At 38.3% G+C, this 26,162-nt stretch overlaps 1 protein-coding gene across 4 annotated transcripts in view; it reads right to left on the reverse strand.

Moving 5' to 3' along the window:
* The window catches only part of plekhh2 (pleckstrin homology domain containing, family H (with MyTH4 domain) member 2), a 115,997-nt gene that overhangs the window by 64,931 nt on the left and 24,904 nt on the right, over window positions 1–26,162 (reverse strand). For 3 of the 4 annotated variants that reach the window (XR_011961817.1, XM_072580661.1, XM_072580660.1), the window contains exons 3-7: window positions 8,284–8,346; window positions 6,025–6,174; window positions 3,444–3,527; window positions 2,857–2,938; window positions 1,785–1,925 (exon numbers count right to left, since the gene is read on the reverse strand). Coding sequence is in view for 3 of the 4 variants with exons in the window: in XM_072580661.1 (XP_072436762.1) it covers window positions 1,785–1,925; window positions 2,857–2,938; window positions 3,444–3,527; window positions 6,025–6,174; window positions 8,284–8,346 (520 nt within the window). In the remaining variant the exon portion in view is untranslated. Of the gene's footprint in view, window positions 1–1,784; window positions 1,926–2,856; window positions 2,939–3,443; window positions 3,528–6,024; window positions 6,175–8,283; window positions 8,347–10,233; window positions 10,294–24,805; window positions 24,827–26,162 lie in introns of those variants that run through there. The other variant, XM_072580662.1, reaches the window with a different exon arrangement.

The raw sequence follows: 26,162 nt of genomic DNA on the forward strand, positions 1-26,162 counted from the left end.
TTGTCTCTTGGAGCAAAATGTTGGGGAATTAACCAGGGATCAGGTATTTTGGATTTAGCATTGTGTAATGAGGTAGCATTAGTTAACGATCTCATAGTCAAAGATCCTCTAAGGAAGAGTGATCATTTGCAAGTTGGAATTTCAAATTTAGTTTAGAAGGACAAGAAATTTGAATTGCACATTAATATTCTGGTGCTTGGTAATTAAGTAGACATGAGGACAGATATGACCAGACTGAACTGGGCAGAAAGACTAAAAAAGATAAGGCACTTGATAAACAGTGACAGATATTTAAGGAGATATTTATATCTTTCCCACTAAAACATATTCTAGAGAGGAAGAAAGATCGTAAGAGGGGGAAAAAGGATCCATAGCTAAGCAAAGAAGTTAAAGATAACATGGGGCAAATACTAAGGCATTCCATATTGCGAAGATCTGTAGCAAGCTGGAAGATTTGGAAATTTTTAATGACCAAAGGGTTACTAAAACAAAAGCAATAAAAAGAGCAAAGATTAAGAATGAAAGAAGACTAGTGCAAAATATAAAAACAAATAACAAAACCTTTTATAGGTATATAATAGGGAAGAATCTAACTAAAGGGAATGTTGGTCCCTTCAAGGATGAGACTGGGGAGTTAAATAATGGGGAACACCGAAATAGCAGAGACACTAAATCAATATTTTGCCTCAGTTTTCATGGTGGAGGCCACTGAAACCATCCCAATACAGAGATTTTAGAAAAGGAGGAACTTAAAATGATTGTCATCACGAGGGAGAAAGTACTGAGGAAACTACTGGGATTTAAAGAAGCCAAGCTCCAAGGGCCTGATGGCCTAAATGGAGACTGATAAAGATGACAGAGTGAACATTTCCTGTTGTGGGTCAATTTAGAGAATGAGAGGTCATACCTTTAGGCTGAGTGGTGTCAGATTTAAAACAGAGATGAACAGGAATTATTTCTCTTAAAAGGATCATGAATCTGTGGAATTCAATACCCTTGAGTATGGTGGATGTTGGGAAACTAAATAAACCTAAGGAGTAGATAGACAGATTTTTAATTAGTAATGTATTAAAGGGTAGGAAAGTGGAATGGAGGCCAAAATGAGATCAGCCATAAGCATATTAAATGGTGGAGCAGACTGGAGGGGCCAAATTGCCTAATCCTTGTTCCTGTTCATACATTTACTCATATATCGCTTGTTGCTTTTCACATAATATTGTCAGTAATAAACTTAACTTTACATTTTCCTGTTCATTTCATAAGCAATCTAAGTTCTTCTACGAGTGATCAATAGCATTCTCCATCTTTAATATGCTATCTTAATGTCTACAAATTTAACTGCACTACTTTTCTGACATGAACTCCCAGCTTTCATTATTGATAGAATATAGATTCATTGAATTATGTATTAATGCAAAGCAACGTCTTAATTTTCTTGTTTTACATAAATGATGAATGTTAAAAACAACAAATAATATTGTCCTCTTGTTGGTGCCTTCATAAATGGTGGTGAACAGTGCAAAATATAAATTAACTTTGCACTTTAATTCAGTTTCTTCCTGTTGCTTTTTTTTGGATTTCTGGAAAGAATGTAAACAATGCACCCTCTCAATTCAATACTGTCTTTTTTAAAAAAAAAGTCTTGAGAAGGAAAACATTTAAAAAGAAGAAAGAAATAAAGTCTGTTCACTTCAGAAGTGAAATAATTACTTAATATATTTAAGCTTATGAATGTGGCAGGATTTACCATTTGACATAATCAGTTTTATTGATTCCACACCCACCTGTAAACTTTATGTTCAGTGACTCTGGTTCAAGAGTATTCTGCTGTAGACTTCTGGGGTTTCCTTTAAAATATCCAAAAGTTAGGCTGCTGAGCCGTTGTGCTTCCCCTGATGTTTTTTGTCCTCGATTCCCTGTTAAAGCTAAAAGATAGCAGCCACCCAAAAACTGGTTATTTAAGAAGCCAAACAAACCGCAAATACTGGAAATCAAAAACAGACAAACAAAAAAATTGCTGGAAAATTTCAACAGGTCTGGCAGCATCTGTGGAGAGAAGTCAGAGTTAACATTTCTGATTTTGAGAACCTTACATTCCCAGTTCTGAAGAATCATCTCAGGACCCAAAACATTAACTCTGATTTCTCTACTCAGATGTTGCAACACTTGCTCAGATTTTCCAGCAATTTCTGTTTTTATTACTAGTTATCTAAGCATTGCTCTAGATGATTTCTGACTGAAGTGCAAAACTGATTTTATTTCTGTTGCAAATAACTGATTAAAAATTGTAAAGAAAAGTTTCCTCTACTCCAATAGATCTGATCGGACCCAGCATAGGTGAAAGAAGGACATTATGTCACACTATTGTACATACTAGGACGTATGTGGAAAATGGACATTATGAAAACAAACAGAGAAAAATGGTTTTGGACCCTTGCTCATCTCCATTCACAAAGACTAAACTGCAGAAATTGCCTTCCTAACAGGAAAATTAATATTCTGCACCATGATGCAACAGAAAAACCAAAGGAAGGTAGTTTTGGAGGGGAGACTCAGCAGTCCAATATTTTGGTGGCATAGCATTTGCACTTGCATTGTGCTGGTTTTCACATTCCTAAATTGGAAAATGAGCTTTTTAGGTAAATCTGTCATTAAAACGGGCATTCATTTAAGCTTAATTTTAGCATGAGGACCACTGTAGTTCCAGCCCAACTGTTTCAGTCGAGAACGGAGGGGAAGTAGATGATACATATGTGTAGAGTAATCACCCTTGTAAGAATTCACTGGTAGTAGTCATAGTAAATAACTGAATTTACTCAGTAAATCATGAATATGTTGGAAAATCTTGGCTCTAACCTTGTAATTTGGTCTGAAGGATCTGAATATGTTCCACCTGTTGCTGGTTAGTAAATTTAAAACTCTGATTTTCCGTTTCAAGCTATGAGCAGAGAGAGGATGTAAATGTGGTATTAAATTACATATATCACTCCACATTAAAACAGAAAATTAAGATAAGAATCTATGGTCTACTGAAAACACTTATCAAAAATTATATTACATAATGTTAATTTAACTTTATTCTTCTCAAAAACTAAGATTGTAAATACAACTACATTCTAGGTATGCTTCTAACAATAGATAGAATAGCCACCTGAATGAGTTCATACAAATATTACATAAGTGCACGTAATTATTGTGTATGCATATAAACTTTTTTGGAGGATTTTGTTCAATGGACTTAACAATAATTTTATATTTTATAGTGAGCAGTTTGGAATACTTTTTTCCAAAAAAAAAGCATCTAAAAGGCACAAAGATTTGTTTTGCAGCTTAAAATTTCCAAGAGTAGGAGAAATAAATAAAAAAACAAAAAGAATTCTACGACTAATTCAAAATGTTGAACTTCTTTCTCTTATAAATATGCATTAGCAACACTAAGGTACCTCCTGAAGTTTCATTGTCACCCAATCCTTGATTTTAGCTGCTTTCTCTTCTATTATTTTGGCCTCCTGCATCCGCAGGTGCTTCTGAAAATCAAATACTTAATATTAACTTTCTGTAGATAGGTGATAACTTCAGTGCAACAGAACACAGGAATAGAAGAAATCAAACCCACAGTAATCTTGACATATATGCGATAAAATCTTATAACATAAGACAAAGCTAGATGAGGAAGTAGTTTCACATAACTATCTTTAATTATATTCAATAACATGTACGGGAGTAAGTAGGTACTTATTTATTTACAAGTTTATGTGGCAAGCTCTCAGACCTGAGTGGTTTAACAAAGTGCATAATTAATTATCTTCTTCAAATTAGATTACCATTGGTATATAACATATTAAAATTTAATCAGAGTCAGTTGTATTTTTTGGATTCTATTTGATTATATTGCTTAGACTTGTCACCCGACATGTACTTGGTTCACACCTCCTTGAACTTGCTATCTTATCAAAACAGAATTAAAGTTCCTCCCAAAAAAGCTCATTTGGTAAACCAGCATACAAATGTTAAAAATCACACAACACCAAGTTATAGTCCAACAGGTTTATTTGGAAGCAGTAGCTTTCAGAACGCTGCTCCTTCATCAGGTGGTTGTGACACAGCACACTCTTGCAGCACACGCAGCACACAGGTGGTTGTAACTCAATGCTTAGTTCAAGGCCTCAGTTGTCTGCTTGATCACTTTGGTGATCCCATGGTAATTTGTACCTCATCTTGACAGACAAGAGAGGGTGATGGAGGCTTGTCATATGCAATTCGTGAAGGGTGGCATTTGATCCCTTGTAATCAATCTCTCATATTTTGTGTCATGTTCAGTAAAGATGGTTTATTGGAGCAGAATGAGAGAACCATAACAGTTGCCTGGAAACTTGGCCCAGATGTGCATTACTCTATATTGATGATGACTAAGTAGCTGCTTAAAGAAATGAACTTGTCTGGAGAAATTTCTCTTAACCAAGACCTCTACTACCCCTCCTCCTGGGTCTCCAATCTTTTACTGCTACGAGACTCTCACCCATCTATTCCTGTGGGATTAGACAGCACAAACTTAGACTGGTGGAACAACTTGCAGTCCCAGAAGAGGCCACTTCACCCAGTGTTGCTGTTAAGATGGCAGAGCTGCCAGTCAATCTGATTAGCTAGCAGCTAAGTGGGGATTTCTTCCCACATAAGGGACAAAAGTCCTGCCTCCAATCAATTAATGTACCTCAGATCATTATATGAACATGGCAGAAAGCATCAGTCTGGATGTGACCTGCACAACTGAGTAGCAGGGCAGGAAATCCTGCTGCCAAAAAAAAACTCTTTCCAGTCTTCCTTGAATTCTCTATTTGGCAAAATTATTAGACTTCTTATTTAACATCCAGTAAAAGATGAGCATAAATTTCTGCTAATTAAATAATATCCCCATTCCAAATTCTTACCCCCGCTACAGACTTCTTCTTACTCCCTGCATACTATGTGAAACTTAAGCAGACAGTTTGCAATCCTGGTGTCTTGACAGAGCTGAACGTCTTGACCATAGCTCCAAGCCATTATGAGGTTGTCTTTCTCTACTGCCGTAATATTACCAGTTTTCGTCCAGTCACGTATCAATTGCTGTTGACACCTTCATTCATGCCTTTGTTAGCTCTAAGCTATTCCAATCCATTTTTGGCTGGCCTCCCACATTTTACCATCCTTAGACTTGAGGCCATCTAAAGCTCTGCTGCCTATTGTCATTTTCGCCAACTGTGTTCACCAAGCATCCCACAGTAGCTGACTAGCATTGCCTTCCATTCAAAACTAAATGTTGATTCTTGTTTTCAAATTCCTTTCTCCATTGCTGGAATCTTTTCCAGCAACCAAACTTCTCAAGATAGTCTGACTCATCTAATTCTGGTCTTGTGTGTAACCCAATTTTAAGCCGGGATTGTTGGCTGTCCTTTCAGCTGTGTAGGTCTTAGTTTCTGAAATTCTCTTTCTACATTTCTCTACCACCTTAACTTCCTTCCCTCCTTCAAGACACACCTTTAAAGCTACACTTTTAACGAAATTTTTGGTTATCTTACCCAATACATCCTTCTGTGGCTCTGCGTCATTTTTTGTTTTATAATGCTTCAGTGAAGCACCTTAGAATGTTTTATTACACTGAAAGCATTAAAGAAATATAATGTTGAGATTGAGTACAGAAAGTGGAGTCAAGAGTGTGGTGCTGGAAAAGCACAGCAGGCCCGGCAGCATCAGAGATGAAGGAAAGTCGACATTTCAGGCAAGAGCCCTTCATCAGGAATTTTGTCCGAAATGTCAATTTTCCTGCTTTTCTGATGCTGCCTGACCTGCTGTAATTTCCAACACCACACTCTTGACTCTGATCTTCAGCATCTGTAGTCCACACTTTCACCTAGAGAAAAAGGATCATAATTTAAAAAAAGCTATTCAGTTTATTAAATCAAAAAGTATTTCATATTTAAGCAATGCACATTTCTAAGTATTTAGTAACAAGCTATTCAATTAGAATTTGAAGTAATGATAGCTAACCTGTTCATCCAGCTGTAGCTCTAAACGTTGTATGATATCATCTTTTTCTAGTATAAGAGTTTCCAGCTCCTGACAGCTCTTAAACAACTTATTCTCCGATTCACCAGTCTGGATGTTGGCTGCTTTTAGCTTCTCTTCCATGACACAAACCTAGGATCAAAATAAAAACCACGCACTAAAGAAATGCAATAAAATTCTTCATAAAATGAATTATAAAACATATAGCCATTGCTGCTGTTGGAAAGCCATTGCAGGAAGGTTGGCTAGTCCTGCTAACTCATGGCAAAACTCTCTGCTATCCGAATGAGAGATTTCACTTCTGATCTCAAATTCCAGTAACATCTCAATCGGACAGTTATTTCCTGGTATTTTAATGTGCTATAGCTCCATGCCAAAGTAAAATCCAGACACTGATTTTCCTGAATGAAATCATCACATTTTAAGAATGACTTCATTCAACTGCTTAGTAATATTTTCCCTTTGTAACCAGGTGGGAAGCAAATGTTTGCAGCTGTTGTTTCTTAATCACCACTTGCAGTTCTTTTACTAATATTTTGGTTTTGTTGGTTTGTATCTGTTTATGTCTAACGCTCTGTTATTATGGCAGCACAGTAAAATGATTAATTATCTGCAGACAAGTTTAAAAATGCTAAAAAGACGAAGAAAATGGACTAAAATGTAAGCAACTCCTTCTCAATACAAATGGTAATGGCCACAATTTTTCCTTCACTTTTGTGTTTCACTCTCCTCCAACATTTTTCTCTCTCCTTCTAATTTCTGTTTTCATCTCAGACATTTCTCTTCTTTCCCCACCAGTGAGCAGAGAGCTAAACAGCAATCATGGAAACCAGAATGCTGAAAATAGATGTCAAATACTGCTACAGCACATCATGTCATAGATCTTGAGAACTGTAGTCTTTTAAGTATAATTACTTGAAAGTGTTTATCTTACAGTCTTAGATCAGCATAGGAAGTGAGCTACACTGGCTGGGAGGACCTGTTACAGATCGCCAAATTGCAATGTTTCCAGAATGTGGACAGAGCACAGCTAAAGGTGAGGGGATGAAATGCAAAAAGGCAAGGCAAAGCAGGGATGCTTTGCTGGCTAGGTGGAGAGTGAGTGTGCGCTTTGTCAGCAAACAATGAGCCCACAGATTTGGACTGATCTGGTCCATAAGCTAAGTGCACAGTGCTTCTGCATTACAATGACAGTTGCTGGTGCAGCCCAAGGTACAGTATTGAAGTGCAGAAGCTTCCTGTAGGTAGGGTGGACACGTGTCACTAGAGTTCTTAGAGGCTGACACATTGTCTATGGATATGGGCTGCATGTGGCCAGTGCCCATGGACTGTGCCTGCAGATGCTCTAGTATCCATGTCAAGTTATAAACAAGGTGAGCTGGGTGGTCATCAATAAAACCAGCAATAAAACTGCTCAACTGGCAATTCACTCCTGCCGAACAAGAAATTTGTCACACCATTTGGAAGAAACATAAAAAAAGGAGTGAAAATCTCCAGATGTCAAGATTGACATCGCCAGATTTCTTATCTGATTCAATCACAAATCTCGCCATATGCCACATTGCTCAGATCCTTATAAGATTCTGTCTGTTAACTTTCTTTCTCTCTACAAATGGTGTCTGACACACTGGGTACTTCTGCCATTTTCTGTTGTCTTACTCCAGGAATAAAAAAGTAATAAGTACTGCCTTTGCCTAAATATGTGTAATAATTGTTTCCAGGCGAGGTTAAACAAGAGGAGAATTGGGGATCAGAAGATTATAGCAAGTGTTTTAAGTTTCCTTGTGGGAGTAGAAGGAACAAGAGTGTGCATTTGGCTCATCAAATGTTTAAGAGCAGATCAAACAGAATGTTAAGCTCACATGAACAATCTAGACCAATCCGAATGGATGTCGGGAGTGATAAACGCTTGGTGTCATCAGTGTACACTGTAGTAAGATGGATCCATGAGAGAGTTATAAGTGAGGGTAGTTTTTAATTTTATTTTGCCTTAATAGAGAACAGTTGTTAATTGACGGACTGAGAGATTCAGGGTGAGATATTTTTCCAATCAGATATGCAGGCTTGTTTCTAAAGCACCAGTGTTATTTCTCACCTAAGTCAACCATTCCTGCATCAGATAGTACTAGTATGCTTGCAAGAATAATCACGGTAAGCACAAAGCTGTAACACTTAAAGTCTGTGACGATATAACATAATCTATGCCATAGGTGAGAAAGAGTATGTTTGCTTATACACCACCTGCTGGTAAGCCTTCTCAGCACGACGGTTGGCATCAATTACTTGTCTTTCCAACTGTTGCATCTGGAAAGCAGAAAACACATTAAAATGTGAAGGTAGCTACAATATTAATTCTATTGACACTTCCTAAAATTGTTTAGAAATATTGGTGGTTTATTTTCCCCAGAAGAAAACTTATGGATAATGATAGAAGAGTTGGGAAAGGAAAACTGAATAATCCAACACTAATAAAAATGTTTGTAGCATATGGTTCAAGATAACTTTTTAAACACATAAATCAACGTTACCAGTTTATGTGTTAAATGTAGTCGCGTTTTGGCAATTCATACCAGGAACTATGCCAATTATTTTTTTAATTGGCAATTCAGGCTACATATCATTATATTTTTCAGGCATTATTCAAGGTTGAAATTAAGTTACTTTTAAAAATTAAAGCCTGCATTTTATGAAAGTATTGAAAGCAGTTCCACAGAGCTCAACTTTGGAAACTGCATTTGAGTACATGTGAGGCAGTACTACGTTTTCCCACTGAATGGAGTACCGCTTGGAGGGATCCTCTTTTTTCCCCCCATGCTTTCAGAAGTGCTGCTGGTGCGAAGCAAACACTGCTTTAAATCCACTCTATAACATAACAAGGTAATACATAGAACTGCTTCACAATGCAGTAGTTCTGCAGAATAGAGAGTGGCTGGCAATGGAGTGTGAAACATAAAAGGGAGTCAATGAAGTATGTCTCCAAATTCTGACACTGTAGAAGTATAGCATTGGAACTAGTTTAAATGATTTTAGAGCTCCCCTCCCACCCATACCATACAATTTTTAATGATGAACAATTGCAGCTATCTTACAACTTGGCAGATTCATGTCATAGATTATTCATAAAATGGGGTCAGCTTTGAATAATGCAAGCCATTTTTTGTAGAGATCTAACAAATTATAAATTTCTAAACGTTAGTGTGCTTTACTGTTCAATTCATGACTATTTGTTGCAGAGATAGTGAAAGCAAAACAATAAATAGAATTTGTATAAAATCAGAACTTTTCGAAAACAGAATTGGAATGTTAAAATTATGAACAACTGTGGTAAAAGTGATAAAAGAGATGTAGCATAAGGTTGGAGTGGTTTGGCATCTTAATATTCCTGATTACACAGGGAGGAAAAGTAATGATCTAGTAGCAGTGTTAATAATTGACTCTACCATCGCAAATTTCTGCTACTGACCAGAAAGACATCAGGAATGGTTGTACACGTACACCTGGCCTGAACTTAATGGCCAGCATATGCACGACTGATTCTGTCTCTCCATACAGCAGTTGAAGCATCAATGTTACAGATGTAAATTCCACTTTGGATTTCTTCTTCATTATGATAAGCAATATATTGAATATAAAAAAATGGAAATAGTAATTTTCAGATTATTACAATAATCTAGTGTAATCCATTAATAGAAAAATAATTGGTATAGTTCCTGGCATGTCTTTCAGATCACTGACCAGTTGAGATGAGATGGAGGTAGAGATTGAAGATAGTTCAAGGAAATATGCAACAATAGGGTAATAATCATTTTTTAAACCATTCCAAGGAAAACTGGAACAAAAATAATGCATACAGTCAGAGTGGCTAATGCTTTTTAGCATGCATCCAGGATTCCTCCCTGGGCTATTTCTATATGCAATGACACAAAGCAATTATCAAGAGTAAACTTGAAAGATAGCTATACAACTTGAACAAACTAAACAGTAGTTAACATGGCTTTAGATTGGAAAAGTCCTGCCTGACAATACCTTCTTGATTTCTTCATGAAGGTTCTAACTCAGGTTGACTAGAGGACTGGGAAGGTTAGATGCTAAGAGGCTGTTTCTCCAGGCTGGATAGTCTAAATCCAGGAGTCATAGTCTTGGGCTAAGGGATAGGCCAGTTAGATTTGAGACAAAGATGAATTTATTTACCTCAGAGGGTGAATATCCTTTCTGTAAAAGATACTCTGCCACATAAAACAGCTATGAGATCTGCAATTAAGAAGATTGTCATCATCAGTTGGCGTGACGATACTATGGCTTGGTCTGTTCCAAGCCCATAAAGTAAACAGCTTATGAGACCTTGTTTTTTGTTAAAGTTGGAACAAGGTTAGATCTCATGGAATACAGCGAGAACTAGCCATTTGGATACAGAACTGGCTCAAGGGTAGAAGACAGAGGGTAGTGGTGGAGGGTTGTTTTTCAGATTGGAGGCCTGGGACCAGTGGAATGCCACAAGGATCGGAGCTGGGTCCTCTACTTTGTCATTTACATAAATGATTTGGATGCGAGCATAAGAGGTACAGTTAGTAAGTTTGCAAATGACACCAAAATTGCAGGGGTAGTGGACAGTGAAGAGGGTTACCTCAGATTACAACAGGACCAGATGGGCCAATGGGCTGAGAAGTGTCAGATGGAGTTTAATTCAGATAAATGCGAGGTGCTGCATTTTGGGAAAGCAAATCTTAGCAGGACTTATACACTTAATGGTAAGGTCCTAGGGAGTGTTGCTGAACAAAGAGACCTTGGAGTGCAGGTTCATAGCTCCTTGAAAGTGAAGTCACAGGTAGATAGGATAGTGAAGGCGGCATTTGGTATGCTTTCCTTTATTGGTCAGAGTATTGAGTACAGGAGTTGGGAGGTCATGTTGTGGCTGTACAGGACCTTGGTTAGGCCACGTTGGAATATTGCGTACAATTCTGGTCTCCTTCCTGTCGGAAAGATGTGAAACTTGAAAGGGTTCAGAAAAGATTTACAAGGATGTTGCCAGGGTTGGAGGATTTGAGCTATAGGGAGACACTGAACAGGATGGGGCTGTTTTCCCTGGAGCGTCGGAGGCTGAGGAGTGACCTTATAGAGGATTACCAAATTATGAGGGGCATGGATAGGGAAAATAGGCAAAGTCTTTTCCCTGGGGTCGGAGAGTCCAGAACTAGAGGGCATAGGTTTAGGGTGAGAGGGGAAAAGATATAAAAGAGACCTAAGGGCCAGCTTTTTCACGCAGATTGTGGTACGTGTATGGAATGAGCTGCCAGAGGATGTGGTGGAGGCTGGTACAATTGCAACATTTAAGAGGCATTTGAATAGGTATATGAATAGGAAGGGTTTGGAGGGATATGGGCTAGGTGCTGGCGGGTGGGACTAGATTGCGTTGGGATATCTGATCGGCATGGATGGGTTGGATTGAAGGGTCTGTTTCCATGCTGTACATCTCTATGACTGTATGACTCTAATTGAAGCATCATGAAGGGGTGGGGTCAAGTTGCCACAAAACCAGAATTTTCATTTAACTTTCAGTAGCTGTTGAGGTTTGGAAACTACTATACATCTCTCCTTGCTACAGCAAAATGCTCGAGTTCCCTCTGATGTTCTTTCTTCCTAGACTGGAGAAGTGAAGAGAGACTATTTGACTGAATTTGCCTTTATTTATGGGATGTTATTATATTTGAATAGTTGATGTTTAGTAATTATATAATCTATTATTCTGTTAACTTTCCAATAGAGTTATTTCAATTCTTCATTCTTTTGTTCGTATTTTTAACACTCTAGTTAAAATAAAGTGTATTTTTCTTCAAGTCTGATAGTTTGACTAATCAAATTGAATCCAGAACACAACACTTTTCATTTACATTTAACATTATGAACAAGTTTAGGTCTAGGCTTTTTTCTGAATATATTTTGAGGGGGTTTGGTCTGGTCCACAATTGTTGGGAAAGCATTACACTGGAAAATGGTATTCTTGAGAAAAAAAAAAAGACACATTTTGTCAGTGCCCCTCTGTTTACTCTCATCAGGGCTTTCTCATGAAAAACAATATAAAGGGGAAAAACATTTATATTGCTTGAGAAGACAGTTCTGAGTGGTAAGCAAATGGGCTCTGACTAGTAGACGTGTCACCATTATGATGAAAAGCACTTAAAATATGTTATCATTTTTGGAAGTTGGATTGATTTAAAGAATATGGATATGAAGTTTTTAAACTTTGAAAGTCAGAAAGTCATTGTGGAGCAGTGACCTAAATACACCAGTTCCAAGAGACATGTGAGCGGATGCATCTGCGATCAATGGCTTGGAGTGTTAATGGGTTTATGACAAGCAGCATAAGCACATTAACGTATGAGATTTGTTTTCAGTTTGGTTTAGAAAACACCAGATTCTTAGTTGAAAGGAATTAATAATTGTATTCAAAAGCTAGTTCTTAGTTTCTAACCTAGCAGGAGTCTGTTTTGTTCATTTCAATTCAGAGGAAACCAGTTATTGCTGCAGCTGTGTTTGTTTTCTAATTTGTGAAGTTTCTGAGACAGGAGCATTTAGGATAGAAATCTTCAGGTTGTTAGGATTGCTAAAGTTTAGACAATGAGAATTGTGAAAGATTTATGCCATCAGACATGGAGAGGAATTGTAAAATGGTCTCTACAGCTCAATAAAGAGCAACTAGAAGGCATCACTTTAGCAGGTGCTACGTTGGGATAGGGACTAGAGTATGTAATAAAGAATATTGGGAAACAATTCAAAACTTTTTTAAAATGGTTCTTTTAAGATCCTTCAACCCGTACTTTAAGTCGCTTGATTTGTTTGTTTTCTTTCTTTTGTTCTGTTGTTAAATAATATCTGTAGACTTGTGATTATGTTTCAGTGACTACCCACCATGATAACTAACAACTAAACAATTCAATATACAGTATATGAAGTCAGATTCATTCTGCATTCTAACTGATGATTAATGACATTTAATTGGTATGATTTGTATGACAACATCTTTACCAATTAGAATCCATTTGCCAACTAATCAGCACTCTTTCTCTTCCCCTTTACATTGGTATTCTAGCAAATGTCCTGAAGGTGAAAAGCCTTTATAAAAAGTGCTTCTTTGGCAATGCTCAAATTTTCTACTTCCAAACAATAACTCATTATTGAAATAAGTCAGATGTTCAACATGAACAAGTTCTATTTTGCACCTAATTTGAGGAATAGGTTCTCAGTAACATGCTAAGACCATTAGGTTTGTGTCATCAATTCTGGTATTGTCTTCATTGCAGCACATCACACTAAATAAAAAGATGTTTAGACAGCTGTTGCAATGACACTGGAGGCTACATCTGTGCAACATATATTAGAATCAGCAAATTATGAAACACAAATAATACCACCCACTGGATTTGCCTTACATTAATACTAACATGCACATAAATTTAACCTTAAAATGTTTTCTTTCTGATGATTTGCTAAATTAAAAAGATACTTTATTTGCACTTTATATTCAAGCAATATCTTTTAAATAATGGAATCTAAACAACAAGTATCTATTGTTGAAATTCAAACAATTAAACTAATAAATGAACTTTCACTGTGTTACATATATAGTCATGATTTATTTTGTAGTCTTCTCAAAGCAAATAGGCTTGATCTGGTCTAAATAATAATTATTGTTAAGTTAGATTTTGTAGTCAATGGCAGAGTAATAGACTGATGTCTTTGAAGAAAGTTGCCCACAAGGATCTAACAATTTCAATACCACAGATTGTCCTTTTCCCGATGTGCATTTGTATTTCACACAAAGCAATCTTCAGGCACCCATCAACAAGGATACCATCAAGCAGGGTATGTAACCAATTAGATTGAAGGATTCTCACAGATTGTAAATCATGAAGTAAAAATCATTGAATCCATTTACTTCAAATTATATTTTTACAGATACAAAAGTTTATCATTGGAACATTTGCACAAGACGAAATTAGATTAAAAAGTTACAAATTATATACTATAGTAATAAACTTTCAGAATCGGTGAATAATTGGCAAATGAAGTTCAGCACAAATAAACGTGAGCAAGCTCGTTTTGGTAGGAAGACTAAGTAGATCACTATTAATTGGAAGATGTAAATCTGAGTAAGGTGGAGTAACAAGAGAAATCTCAGAGCACAAATACTGTAATCACTAAAGGTTGTGTCACAAGTTAGCAAGGTTTTATAAAATGCACATCATTATAAAATGCTTTTTTTTCATTTTTAGAGGGATAAAATTGAATAGTAGGTAAATTATGCTGAACCCATGTTAAACCTTAGGTAGACCCCATAATTAGACCCCTGTGGTTCTATCATCATACTATGAGAAGGATATAAAGGCATAGGAAAAAGTACAGATACAATATACAGGGATAATACCAGAAATGCACAAGTATACATATCAGGAAAGAATTGACAGGCTGGATTGTTTCTCTTGAGACAAAATCTCTGAACAGTGACCTAATTGAGCTCTTTAAAATGTCATAAGATTTTGTTGGAGGAGATACATAGAGAATTTTTCCTCTTGTGGGGAAGAGCATAACCAGAGGCCATCTGTACAAGATAGTCTCCAAAGGAAGCCAATAGGAAATTCAGAAGAAACTTCAGCCAAATAGGGGCAAAAATGTGAAACTTGCTACTGTAGCGAGCAGCTGATGTGAAGAAATTACAAAGATATATATATGAGGGAAAAAGGAATGGATTGTTACAATGTGATATTTTCATGAGAAAATTTTGGAGGAAGTTCAAGTTGAACAGAAACATTACTACAGATTGGTTGGATGAAATAGGTTAGATTAGATTAGATTACTTACATAGATTAGACTACTTACATTGTGGAAACAGGTCCTTCGGCCCAACAAGTCCACACCGACCCGCCGAAGCACAACCCACCCAGACCCATTCCCATTCATTTACCTCTTCACCTAACACGACGGGCAATTTAACATGGCCAATTCACCTAACCTGCACATTTTTGTTTGGATTGTGGGAGGAAACCAGAGCACCCAGAGGAAACCCACGCAGAGACAGGGACAATGTGCAAACTCCACACAGAGAGTCGCCAGAGGCGGGAATTGAACCCGGGTCTCTGGCGCTGTGAGGCAGCAGTACTAACCACTGGGTAAAAACAATGACTGCAGATGCTGGAAACCAGATTCTGGATTAGTGGTGCTGGAAGAGCACAGCAGTTCAGGCAGCATCTGAGCAGTAAAATCAACATTTCAGGCAAAAGCCCTTCATCAGGAATACAGGCAGACAGCATGAAGGGTGGAGAGATAAGTGAGAGGAGGGTGGGGGTGGGGAGAAAGTAGCATAGAGTACAATAGGTGAGTGGAGGAAGTGATGAAAGTGATAGGTCGGGGGGGGGGGGTGGGAGGGTGGAGTGGATAGGTGGAAAAGAAGATAGGCAGGTAGGACAAGTCATGGGGACAGTGCTGAGCTGGAAGTTTGGAACTGGGGCGAGGTGGGGGAAGGGGAAATGTGGAAACTGTTGAAGTCCACATTGATGCCCTGGGGTTGAAGTGTTCCGAGGCAGAAGATGAGGCGTTCTTCCTCCAGGCATCTGGTGGTGAGGGAGCGGCGGTGAAGGAGGCCCAGGTCCTCCATGTCCTCGGCAGAGTGGGAGGGGGAGTTGAAATGTTGGTCCACGGGGCGGTGTGGTTGATCGGTGCAGGTCTTCCGGAGATGTTCCCTAAAGCGCTCTGCTCGGAGGCATCCAGTCTCCCCAATGTAGCGGAGACCGCATCGGGAGCAACGGATACAATAAATGATATTGGAGGATGTGCAGGTAAAACTTTGATGGATGTGGAAGGCTCTTTTAGGGCCTTGGGTGGAGGTGAGGGAGGAGGTCTGGGCGCAGGTTTTACAGTTCCTGCGGTGGCAGGGGAAGGTTCCAGGATGGGAGGAGGGTGGGTTGTGGGGGGGGGGGGTGGGGGGGAAACGCGTGGACCTGACCAGGTAGTCATGGAGGGAACGGTCTTTGCAGAAGGCAGAAAGGGGTGGGGAGGGAAATATATCCCTGGCAGTGGGGTCTATTTGGAAGTGGCAGAAATGTCAGCAGATGATTTGGTTTATGTGAAGGTTGGTAGTGTGGAAGGTGAGCACTAGGGGCATTCTGTCCTTGTAACCAGGAGGGGTGGGGTCTGAGGGCAGAGGTGCGGGATGTGGACGAGATGCGTTAGAGGGCATCTTTAACCATGTGAGAAGGAAAATTGCAGTCTCTAAAGAAGGAGGCCATCTGGTGTGTTCTGTGGCGGAACTGGTCCTCCTGGGAGCAGATACGGCGGAGGCGGTGGAATTGGGAATACGGGATGGCATTTTTGCAGGAGGTAGGGTGGGAAGAGGTGTAATCCAGGTAGCTGTGGGAGTCGGCGGGTTTGTAAAAAAATGTCAGTGTCAAGTCGGTCGTCATCGGTTAGCTAACTGTTATGCCAAATATCCTATGGAATCCTACATATTTATGACAACAACATCCGTATCATTAAAATAAAGATTTTAGATTTAGATTTTAGTTTTCTTGTCAAGTACAGAAGTACAGGAGTACAGTGAAAAGTGTATAATGTTGCCACACATGGCGCCATCTTAGGTACCAAGGTACCTAGGTACAAAAAGAAAATGTAGGTACAAAAAAAAAAAAAGAGTAAGAGAAATGAGAATTAGAAACTTAAGCATTACTTCATGGGATTGTAGAAAAATAAAGAAATAGGTAAGGTAATGTTATAGTCTTTCATAGCTTAAACTCAGAAAATAAAGGAATAAAGTTAAAAGTTCAACAGTATTTAATGAATCCTCCAATTAACTCGCTCTCCCGGGAGACCTCAGCTCTCTGTTCTCAATGTGGCCGCTGCTGCGGATACCGTTGCTGCTGCTGCTGAAACTGCCTCCTCTCCGATCTCTCCCGGTGCCTCGGGAACATGCCCGGGCAAGATTCACTCACACTGCAAGCTGAGACACCGCCATGACCACTGAGAGATTGGCTGACATGCTGCCGAGACACCAGGCTGAGAGTCGCTGAGAGACCAGGCTGGGACATGCTACAGGAAGGTGAACACAAAGAGGGGGAGAAAAAAAAACACTAAAAAAAAGGAAAAAAATAAGGAAAGAATAAATAACAGATGGAGCGAAGGAGCTCTAGTTGGAGCATCTTGACCGGAAGATTTTTTAAGGTTAGATTACTTGTAGTGTGGAAACAGGCCCTTCGGCCCAACAAGTCCACACCAACCCTCCGAAGAGCAACCCACCCAGACCCATTCCTCTACATTTACCCCTTCAGCTAACACTACGGGCAATTTAGTATGGCCAATTCACCTAACCTGCATATTTTTGGACTGTGGGAGGAAACTGGAGCACCTGGAGGAAACCCACGCAGACACTGGGAGAATGTGCAAACTCCACACAGACAGTTGCCTGAGGCAGGAATTGAACCCAGGTCTCTTGTGCTGTGAGGCAGCAGTGCTTACCACCGTGCCACAGCATTATGATGAAATGTGTACTAAGAATACAAACAAGTATTCATTGGCAACAATTTCAGCAGTAATGACTGCAAATTTAATACTATCTTCAATGTTACAGCACATGAGCCGTAAAGAAAGTTGGATGAAAAGAAAAGGAAGCAAATCTGCGCATTGGATTCCAATACCTTATAGGATGTTCTGCCCCATTCACCAAAAGCCTTGAGGTGTACAATCATCCTGTTCAGCCACACAAAGACTTACATTAGAAACTCAGTAGACATCACCCTCTAACTGAGGGCACCCCCTCCTGATGACAGGAGCTGTAAACCTCCTGAAGTGGCTTCCCAATAATGGCAGGTTTCCCTGCATTTGTGAGAATTTTTTAAAAAACTGATGTTCACTCTGTTTGTTTAGAAAAGACTTGGCAAATCACTTTCAGTCTGGTGGAGAACAGTCTACAAACTTTTATATTAGTTCCACTGACATTGTGAATAAATAACAAAAAAATTACTTGCACTATTGTATAGTAGGTTTATAAAAACAAAAAAAACCTAAACATTTTAATAAAAAAAAAGAGTTTCCTTGCTAATATTGCAGTGGAATATTGTACAACTATCATATTTATCTTTTCTGTCAATTATCTTTGCTCTTTTTGCCACTTGGGAACAGTGCCAATCATAATTAAACCAGCAAATCTATTCAACATGAAGATCAGACCAGATCAAAGTTAGGTTGGTGAACAGGTTCAGATCTTCGAACAGAAAATTTTCACCTCACTACTGACCTTTCAGCTTATCATTCTCATGTCTGTGCTTTTTTTGTTTCCGGAGTTAATTGGATTGTGGACGATCAGAATCATAAACATTGTATGAAAAATGGAACACAAATTATACTGGAGTAAAATAGGTAAAAACAAAACAAACAGGTAAACCAGAAATTGAAGTAGAATTTAATGCCCTCTCAAGGTGACGTTAGAGGCACAGGGCTTTAATTCAAGCCAGAGAAGATGTGGATGAGACCCTTCATCTTCCAGCATCTGGCCTGAACCTTTCCATATTTGGAATGTTCATCTTTTCTATCTCACAGTCAATGGAGGTCCTAAAGGAGAAAAATGTATACACACTTAAGGACCTCACTCTACTGTTGGTATTCAAGCAATGGAGTGGTAGAGCTCTTCTGGTGTAGTGCTAGTGTCCTTACCTCTAAGTTAGGATGCATGGGATCAAGTTACACCTGCTCTCCTGCTGTGTTATAATGTTTCTGATCAGGGATTAGAAAATATCCTCATCCAGTGATGGCAGGGTAGTCATCATGTAGGAAGCTCAAAGAAAATTCTGTTGTATTTTGAGGTAAGGAGGGATAAGGGGATCAGGATCTTTCATTCAAATGGTACCCAAGTTCCTGATTCAGAAACCCAAGATCAGATGAGGGAGGGAAGGAAAGGTACACAGCACACTGCGTTCCATTCTCCTGATCTTTCTTGCATCTGCCCAGACCCTTTCCTATATTTTGACATTGACATACTTTCTGTGAAGAAGTATACAAGTAGTTCTCCTATAACGTCATGGTTGCATTCCAGCAAAACCCCATTTAATAGAAAATCACTTAACAGAAATAATGCGGCCTATGGAAAATGTGGGGTTAGGGGCAGACCAAAAATATCACTTACTATTGCACAAAAATCACCCAAAAGCCTAACCAAAATATAGGATAGTCTCAATCTAGGTTTAAATCATATCTATTAACAAAACCAAAGTAAATTTAACACATTACCTTGAAAAAATATGTAAATGCAGGAACATGTCAATGCTTTCTCTGAATCAATTAAAGGTAGAGCCTAAATATTTGACCACAGCCAAAAATCAAGCTTATAGGACTGGGGTAGATAAGTGCAGCCATACATGCAACTAGGATAGGACTGTCAGATGATAAAGGTGCTAGCTCGCCAATGTGAAATATTATCTGGGTCGCAGAGAAATTTAGATGTTCACTGAGTGACTATCCAGAATGAAATACACTGAGCAACCGGCCAGTTACTTTACCTAAGTTGTTCCAAGGTATCAAGAAGTTTGGACTTCAACTTGTGTCAAAAGCTTTGTGCAGTGCATAGTGAGCACTTTGTTCAACTGAACCGCATCAACAACAAGCATATTACTTACAATTAGTGTTTCACAGAGATACGTATAGAGGGCTCAGCTTTTTACCATATACTATGAAGACCTAGATGAAGGATTAGTGAGCTCCATATCCAGTTTTGTTAGTAGTGTTAAGTTTACAAATGTGGTAAGTTGCATAGATGGGTAGAAAGTCACAGAGACACATTAGAGAAGTGCACAAAATTGTGATCGGTACAGTTTTTTATGAGCTAGTTTGGAGGTCCACTTTCTTTTAAGTCACTTCAGATCCAAGAAAGACAAACTGGAATATTTTCCTAATGAAGAGAAACTAAGAATTGTGGAAGGAAAAAAAAAGATCTGTGTACTCAACTACAGCGATCGTTGAAAGCTAGTTTAATTAAAAGGTATTTGCAAAGATAATTGAAATGTTTTCCTTTATCTCAAGGATGTTGATCTGTACAGAATCTTAACTGGTTGCTGTCTAGAGTACTGGCTATTAATTTTTGCTCCTGCATTGGAAGAGTAGCGTTGAAATGTTGGCTGGGGCTAGGGATTTGGGGTTGGTGCAGAGGCTGCTGGGTGAGGTGGTGAGCTGGACAGAAGGCCTGCCTTGATGCTCCATCACTTTATCTAAAATTTATAAAATCAGGCACAGTGGCACTGCTGCCTCACAGTACCAGGAACCCGAGTTCGATTCCAGCCTTGGGTGATTGTCTGTATGCAGTTTGCACATTCTTCCCATGTCTGCATGGGTTTCCTCCGACAGTTCAAAAATGTGCAGGCCAGGTGAATTGGCCAGGCTAGATTGCCCATAGTGTTCAGGGATGTGTAAGTTAAGTACTTTAGTCAGGGGAAATGTAAAGTAATAGGGTAGGGGAATAAATCTGGATGGGATACTCTTCAGAAGGTCAGTTGTTGGGCCAAATGGCCTTGTTTCCACACTGTAGGGATTCTATGATTCAGCTCCCAACTCTCATTCCTCACATGTACTTAACCTCCACACTATAATTCATGCCAATCTATGACTCCACCCATCCCCAAAGACCCTCAAACCTCCTTGTCTACCTAAGCCACTTTATTCACTTCCATAGGCCCATCACATGCACTTCTACTATACCCATGGTCCTTTACAGATCTTATGCAAACTTAGTGCCTTCTCATGCCAACCTTTGTCCTTTTCACCCATCACCATCCCAACTTATCCAGTATCCACCAGTGGCAAACTGCAGGGCCCTTGCTGAATTCAAACAAAATAAAGTTCCAAGTGTCTGTTGAAGGCTTTATTTAAAGAAAAACTTATTCACAACATTATCCTCCTTCAAGTACATAATCTCCAAAAATAGCAAATATTCAATTGCTTAATCCCTTCTTAAAACAAACGTTTAATTCAAGTGCTTAATTCTTTATAAAATAAATATTGGAATGTTCCTACTTTAGTATCTAGAATTATGTGCAGTAATCATTTCAAATTGTGAAACTGCAGACACCTACTCGGATATTGGAAGGTTGAGAGATCAGTCACGCAGCCCTAGTTTACTGATGAATAGTCCTTCAGCATGAGAACAGATAAAATGAGAAAGCAAGCTTTGAATTTTTGAACACTCCACAGTTTTTTTTTTAAACAAATGTACATGGTTTTAAATACCTTGACAGCTCCTTTTGAAGTTCTCTTGGCATTTTCATCCAAATGAAATTTCTAAATGGGGTTGTGCCCTTTTAACACATTCATGTCTACTTCTAACAATTCCACAAGAGTTCCTGTTCCAACGGATATCATATCATTCCCAAAGGGGGCCTGAGAACCCATATAGTTGTTGTATGGCCATAATTAAAGACATATCTTCCCTCTCTAGAAGGATAACCTCCCCTCTAATAGGCTCCAAAAAAATTAGCCCTGCTTTTGCCAGATCTAATCATAAGACCATAAGACATAGGAGTAGAAATTAAGCCACTCAGCCCATCCCCTTGTACTCAAGAACCTATCGATCTCAGTCTTAAATATATTCAATAACCTGTCCTCCACAGCCTTCTGTGGCAATGAATTTTACAGATTCACCACTCTCTGGTTGAAGAATTTCCTCCTTTTCTCCATTCTAAAAAGGTCTTCCCTAAGGTTATGCCCTCAGGTCCTAGTCTCTCTCCTACCAATGGAGAGATCTTTCCAACATCTGCTCTGTCCAGGCCATTCAGTAATCTTTATGTTTCAATTAGATCCCCCCTCATCTTTTTAAACTCTATTGAGTATAAACCCAGAGCCCTCAATCATTACTCCTATATTAAGCTTTTCATTCCTGGAACCATTCTCATGAACCTGCTCTGAACATACTCCAGGACCAGTACATCCTTTCTGAGATATGGCACTCAAAACTGCACACAATACTCCAAATGTGGTATAACCAGAACTTTACAGAGCCTCAGAAGTATATCCCTGCTTTTATATTTAAGTCCTCTCAAAATAAATGCCATTATTGTATTTGTCTTCCTAAGTACTGACTCAACCTGCAAGCCTACTATGCGAGAATCCTGGACTAGAACTCCCAAGTGTCTTTGCACTTCAGACTTCTGAATTTTCTTCCCAGTTAGAAAATATTTCATGTCTCTATTCTTCGAACCAAAGTGCATGACCTCACACTTTACCATGTTATATTTCATCTGCCACTTCTTTATCCACACATGCTGTAGTTCCTTCTCCTAGCTAAAGCAGTTATCTGTAGGCATCTACCTCCATGAATCACAATGTGCAATTTGGAACCAGACCTCACTCTCCCACCATCATCATGAATATTGTAGGGGCCATAGTCTAGATTGGATCATCCAGATTTAGGCACATTTTTCACATTGAATTGCCATCATTATGAAAATTCAGGCCATTGTGCTTAGATCTGGAAGGAGATATTGGCCTTGGAATGTGTAGAGTGTGGAGTCGCCAGAATGGTAACAGGGCTTAAAGGTTAAATTGAGGGTAGATTCCATAAACTTGGCTTCTATTTGTTTTAGTTTAGAAACTTGAGTGGTGATCTAGATGAGGTGTTGAAAATAGTAAAAAGGATTCAATAGAGTGGATACAGAGATTTCTTCCCGTTTGCGATTCTACTATTAAAACTAAATTTTAAAGTCATTCTGGATTGAACTAAGCACAGTTCAAGTCCATAGTCCTCTCTTTCAGACTATGGTAGATGTTAAGTTAATTGAAATTTTAAATTCTGAAATAAATGGATTTTAATTAGCTATGAATATGAATGGATTTATATCATAGATGCATAAATAGCTACAAGATCAATAATGATGTAGCTCTATGGCAGAAAAACACTTCAGGTACTGAACAAACAACTCCTTCCATTCCTTTCCTTCCTGCGTTGAGTTCATATGTGACTGAAATTTAAAAGTGTTACAAATACTTTAAGCAAGGTACAGGCCAATAGCCAATTCAACAATTCACACACTGCTGTACACATTCTTTCTAGTGATGCATGAACTAGTTTGACTTTGACTCAGAATGCTCAATTTGTTTTTAGTTCAATGAGGTACATTCTTAGAATTTCTAATTTGGATGTTGATTTAAGCTACTGGAAATGTTGACGAGAGAGAGAAAACCCTCACAGTACTAGTAATTGTTATATCGTCATGAAGGTTCATTCCATACTGAACATTTAGACTTTGTGACATAGTAGGACAAGTAAATATTACCCTACAGTAACCTCTCAGGGTTTCATAAACCAATGCTCTCACACAAAACTTCAAACTCCAATGAAGGGTTCCTTGTTGATCTTTTTAAAAACTCCTTCATTGCATTCCATACTCTGCCAATTACTTCACCATTCCACAGATTCCAATAGCAACTTCATACAGATAAAAGGATTGCTACAAGAAAATATTCCTCTTCATCTGTCAAAAAGGACCCTGCTATTTTATTGAAAATGCAGATGATGCAAAACATTCAACATTGTTTGAATTGTGTATTAATTCCCAAGTGTATGAATTGTAGTCAGGATTGTGCCAGTCTCTGTTCTCTACTGCAGTGTGCAACTTGATTATTAATTTTTGTACAAGATATGCCATAGTTTTTATTGTATAGTTTCAGCTTTGAAGACAAATTAAGTTGCAGTCACAGGGATAGAGTATTCCCATCCATGTGGAGGTGGCTTGCGGGGTGGGGGGGATACATGGGTGCAAAGTTGAACTAAGAAGTAGTAGGATCACATCCCTATGCTTCCTCACATCACTTGCTCGGGTGGGAGCGCAATTGGGACAGTAATCCATCTGGCAAAAAGAGGGAATTCATTTAACTGAAGCCAGTTTACTTTGATTATTGCAATAGCAAGCAATTTTACTCAGAAAGCTGAATTCAACGTTCGCACTGACTGGAGGTGGTGCTGGTCATCAAGCTCCACTACTCGGCTTGTTGCACCCATTAGTGCTAATGTAATAATTTAATCATTAAAATGGTGAATGGTTTCTTTTTTGTAATAATATTTAGACTAAAAGAGGCTGTCACCAATTTTTTTTAATGAACTCGCAATAATCCATTTATTATAACAGTAATCTTATTCTTAAAACAAGTGGCATACACTGTCAACATGAACCTAAATCGATCTATGCTGAACTACAGACTAGAATTAGAACTGATATCCATGATCCTAAACACAGACACACTCACACAATGTAAAGATAACAATCTGCAGAGATGATGTGATTTTAAAAAACGGCAAAAGGAAAAACATCATTGTTGGTTAAGCATCTGAAAACAAAAGATAAAATATGCTTAGTTCTCATGATCCACTGGGTCTTCTGGTGATGAAACTGGACCTCTGTCAGATGTAGATTGATGGATGATCTTCAGTTCATGTTGAAATTAAGCTAATTTAAGTGTTTGGAAAGTGACCATTATTTATCCTTTAAGGGTTCATCAGATAGTCAGAAATACTGATTTTTAGAAACTTTAATTCCCAGAATCTTGATCCTAGAGAGGGAGTGACATTTGCAGCTCCTGGTGTTTCTTCCTTATGGACTACTTTGGAAGAAAACAAAATCCAGAAAAGGGTTGCAAGGCAACCACTGGAATACAGGACCCATAGTCTTTTCAAAACCAGCTTTTCCAGCAAATAAGTGCCATAAACCCTATTGCTTATCTCCCTTAAAACTTAGCTCACCTTTTCTCCAAAGTCAGAGTCATAGAGATGTACAGCATGGAAACAGACCCTTTGGTCCAACTTGTCTGTGCTGAAACCTATAAACAGCAGGTAAACCACAATACTCATTAAACTCCTGACTTGATTTCCAAGGAACCACTTGGAAAAACCTTTTCAAATTATACTATATACAAAAAGTTCCATATGTTTCAGTTTTTCACATAGTCCTCAAATATAAATCTGCACTCAACTCTAAACATTAAAATATTAGCTCTTACTTAGAACCATTAAAAGCACTTAGAGCTTTCCAGTATGCAGAATGCATGTATTAAATGATCATTCATTTAAGCCTTGAAGGCAGCCATGATTGGCTTGTACAGTATTGAATAAGATTAAGAAGTTGATTCCAATAAAATAAACATGACTGTTGGAATACAATTATATTTTGTTATGGGGTGATAAGATGTGCATTTGCATTTTGAAAATACACTCGTTTTGAAAGCTTCCAAACTTTGCTTGATTTCTATTGGATGAACCTACCTTCCCAGAGAGGTGAAGAGACACAGAGGTATTTGGTCAACCATTACTGCAAAGTCCAGGTAAGAGGAAATAGTAATACAGATACTTAAAAGTCTTTTTAAATGATTCATTATAAAATTCCAGCAAATACATTGCTACTTATTGCAATTATCAGGATTGAAAGTTAGAATTTACTAAAATCCAAGGAACTGAACATTTGCAAATTGTAAAGCTTTCCTCCATTTCGAACAATGCTCACCAGAAATCAAAAATAAACTTTAAGGAGTGATTTGCCATAACTTGAGCCAGTTTCACAGACCACGATGACAACATGATAAGGCAATCATGTGACTGTGGAAATCAAAGCCTTTGTAGTTCCAGAATAAACACAGATCTCTTATCTACACATTATATCGCTTCCTTTACGATGTTAAAAAATCATCAAATACAGTCACTAAATGTTGAGCTGTACAGTTTATATTCGTAACTCCTGGTTATAGGGCTAATTATCAGGATTGAAGGTTAGAATTTACTGAAATCAAAGGATGTTAAATTAATATATTGTTAAAAGGTGAAATTAAGAAGGCAGAAATTACTGTACACTTTGGTAGGAATGAAATTTTTGGGGAAAAGATTAAAGCAGTACAATTTAAGAGGTTAGGTCAAAGATATATAAAAAAAATCTTAAGAGTAATTTGTGGTTTACTCCCAATGCCAAACTCAAACAAAAGAAGGAACAGAAAGTTAAGGAGGAGATAAATCAATGGCTGAAGAGCTGATGAATGGTTCAGGGATTCAAGGTTTTGGACAACTGGAATGCTTTTTGGGATAGAAAAGACCTGTTCAAAAAGGATGGGTT

The sequence above is a fragment of the Chiloscyllium punctatum genome, chromosome 11 (assembly GCF_047496795.1).
Source record: "Chiloscyllium punctatum isolate Juve2018m chromosome 11, sChiPun1.3, whole genome shotgun sequence".
NCBI classification, from domain to species: Eukaryota; Metazoa; Chordata; class Chondrichthyes; order Orectolobiformes; family Hemiscylliidae; genus Chiloscyllium; species Chiloscyllium punctatum.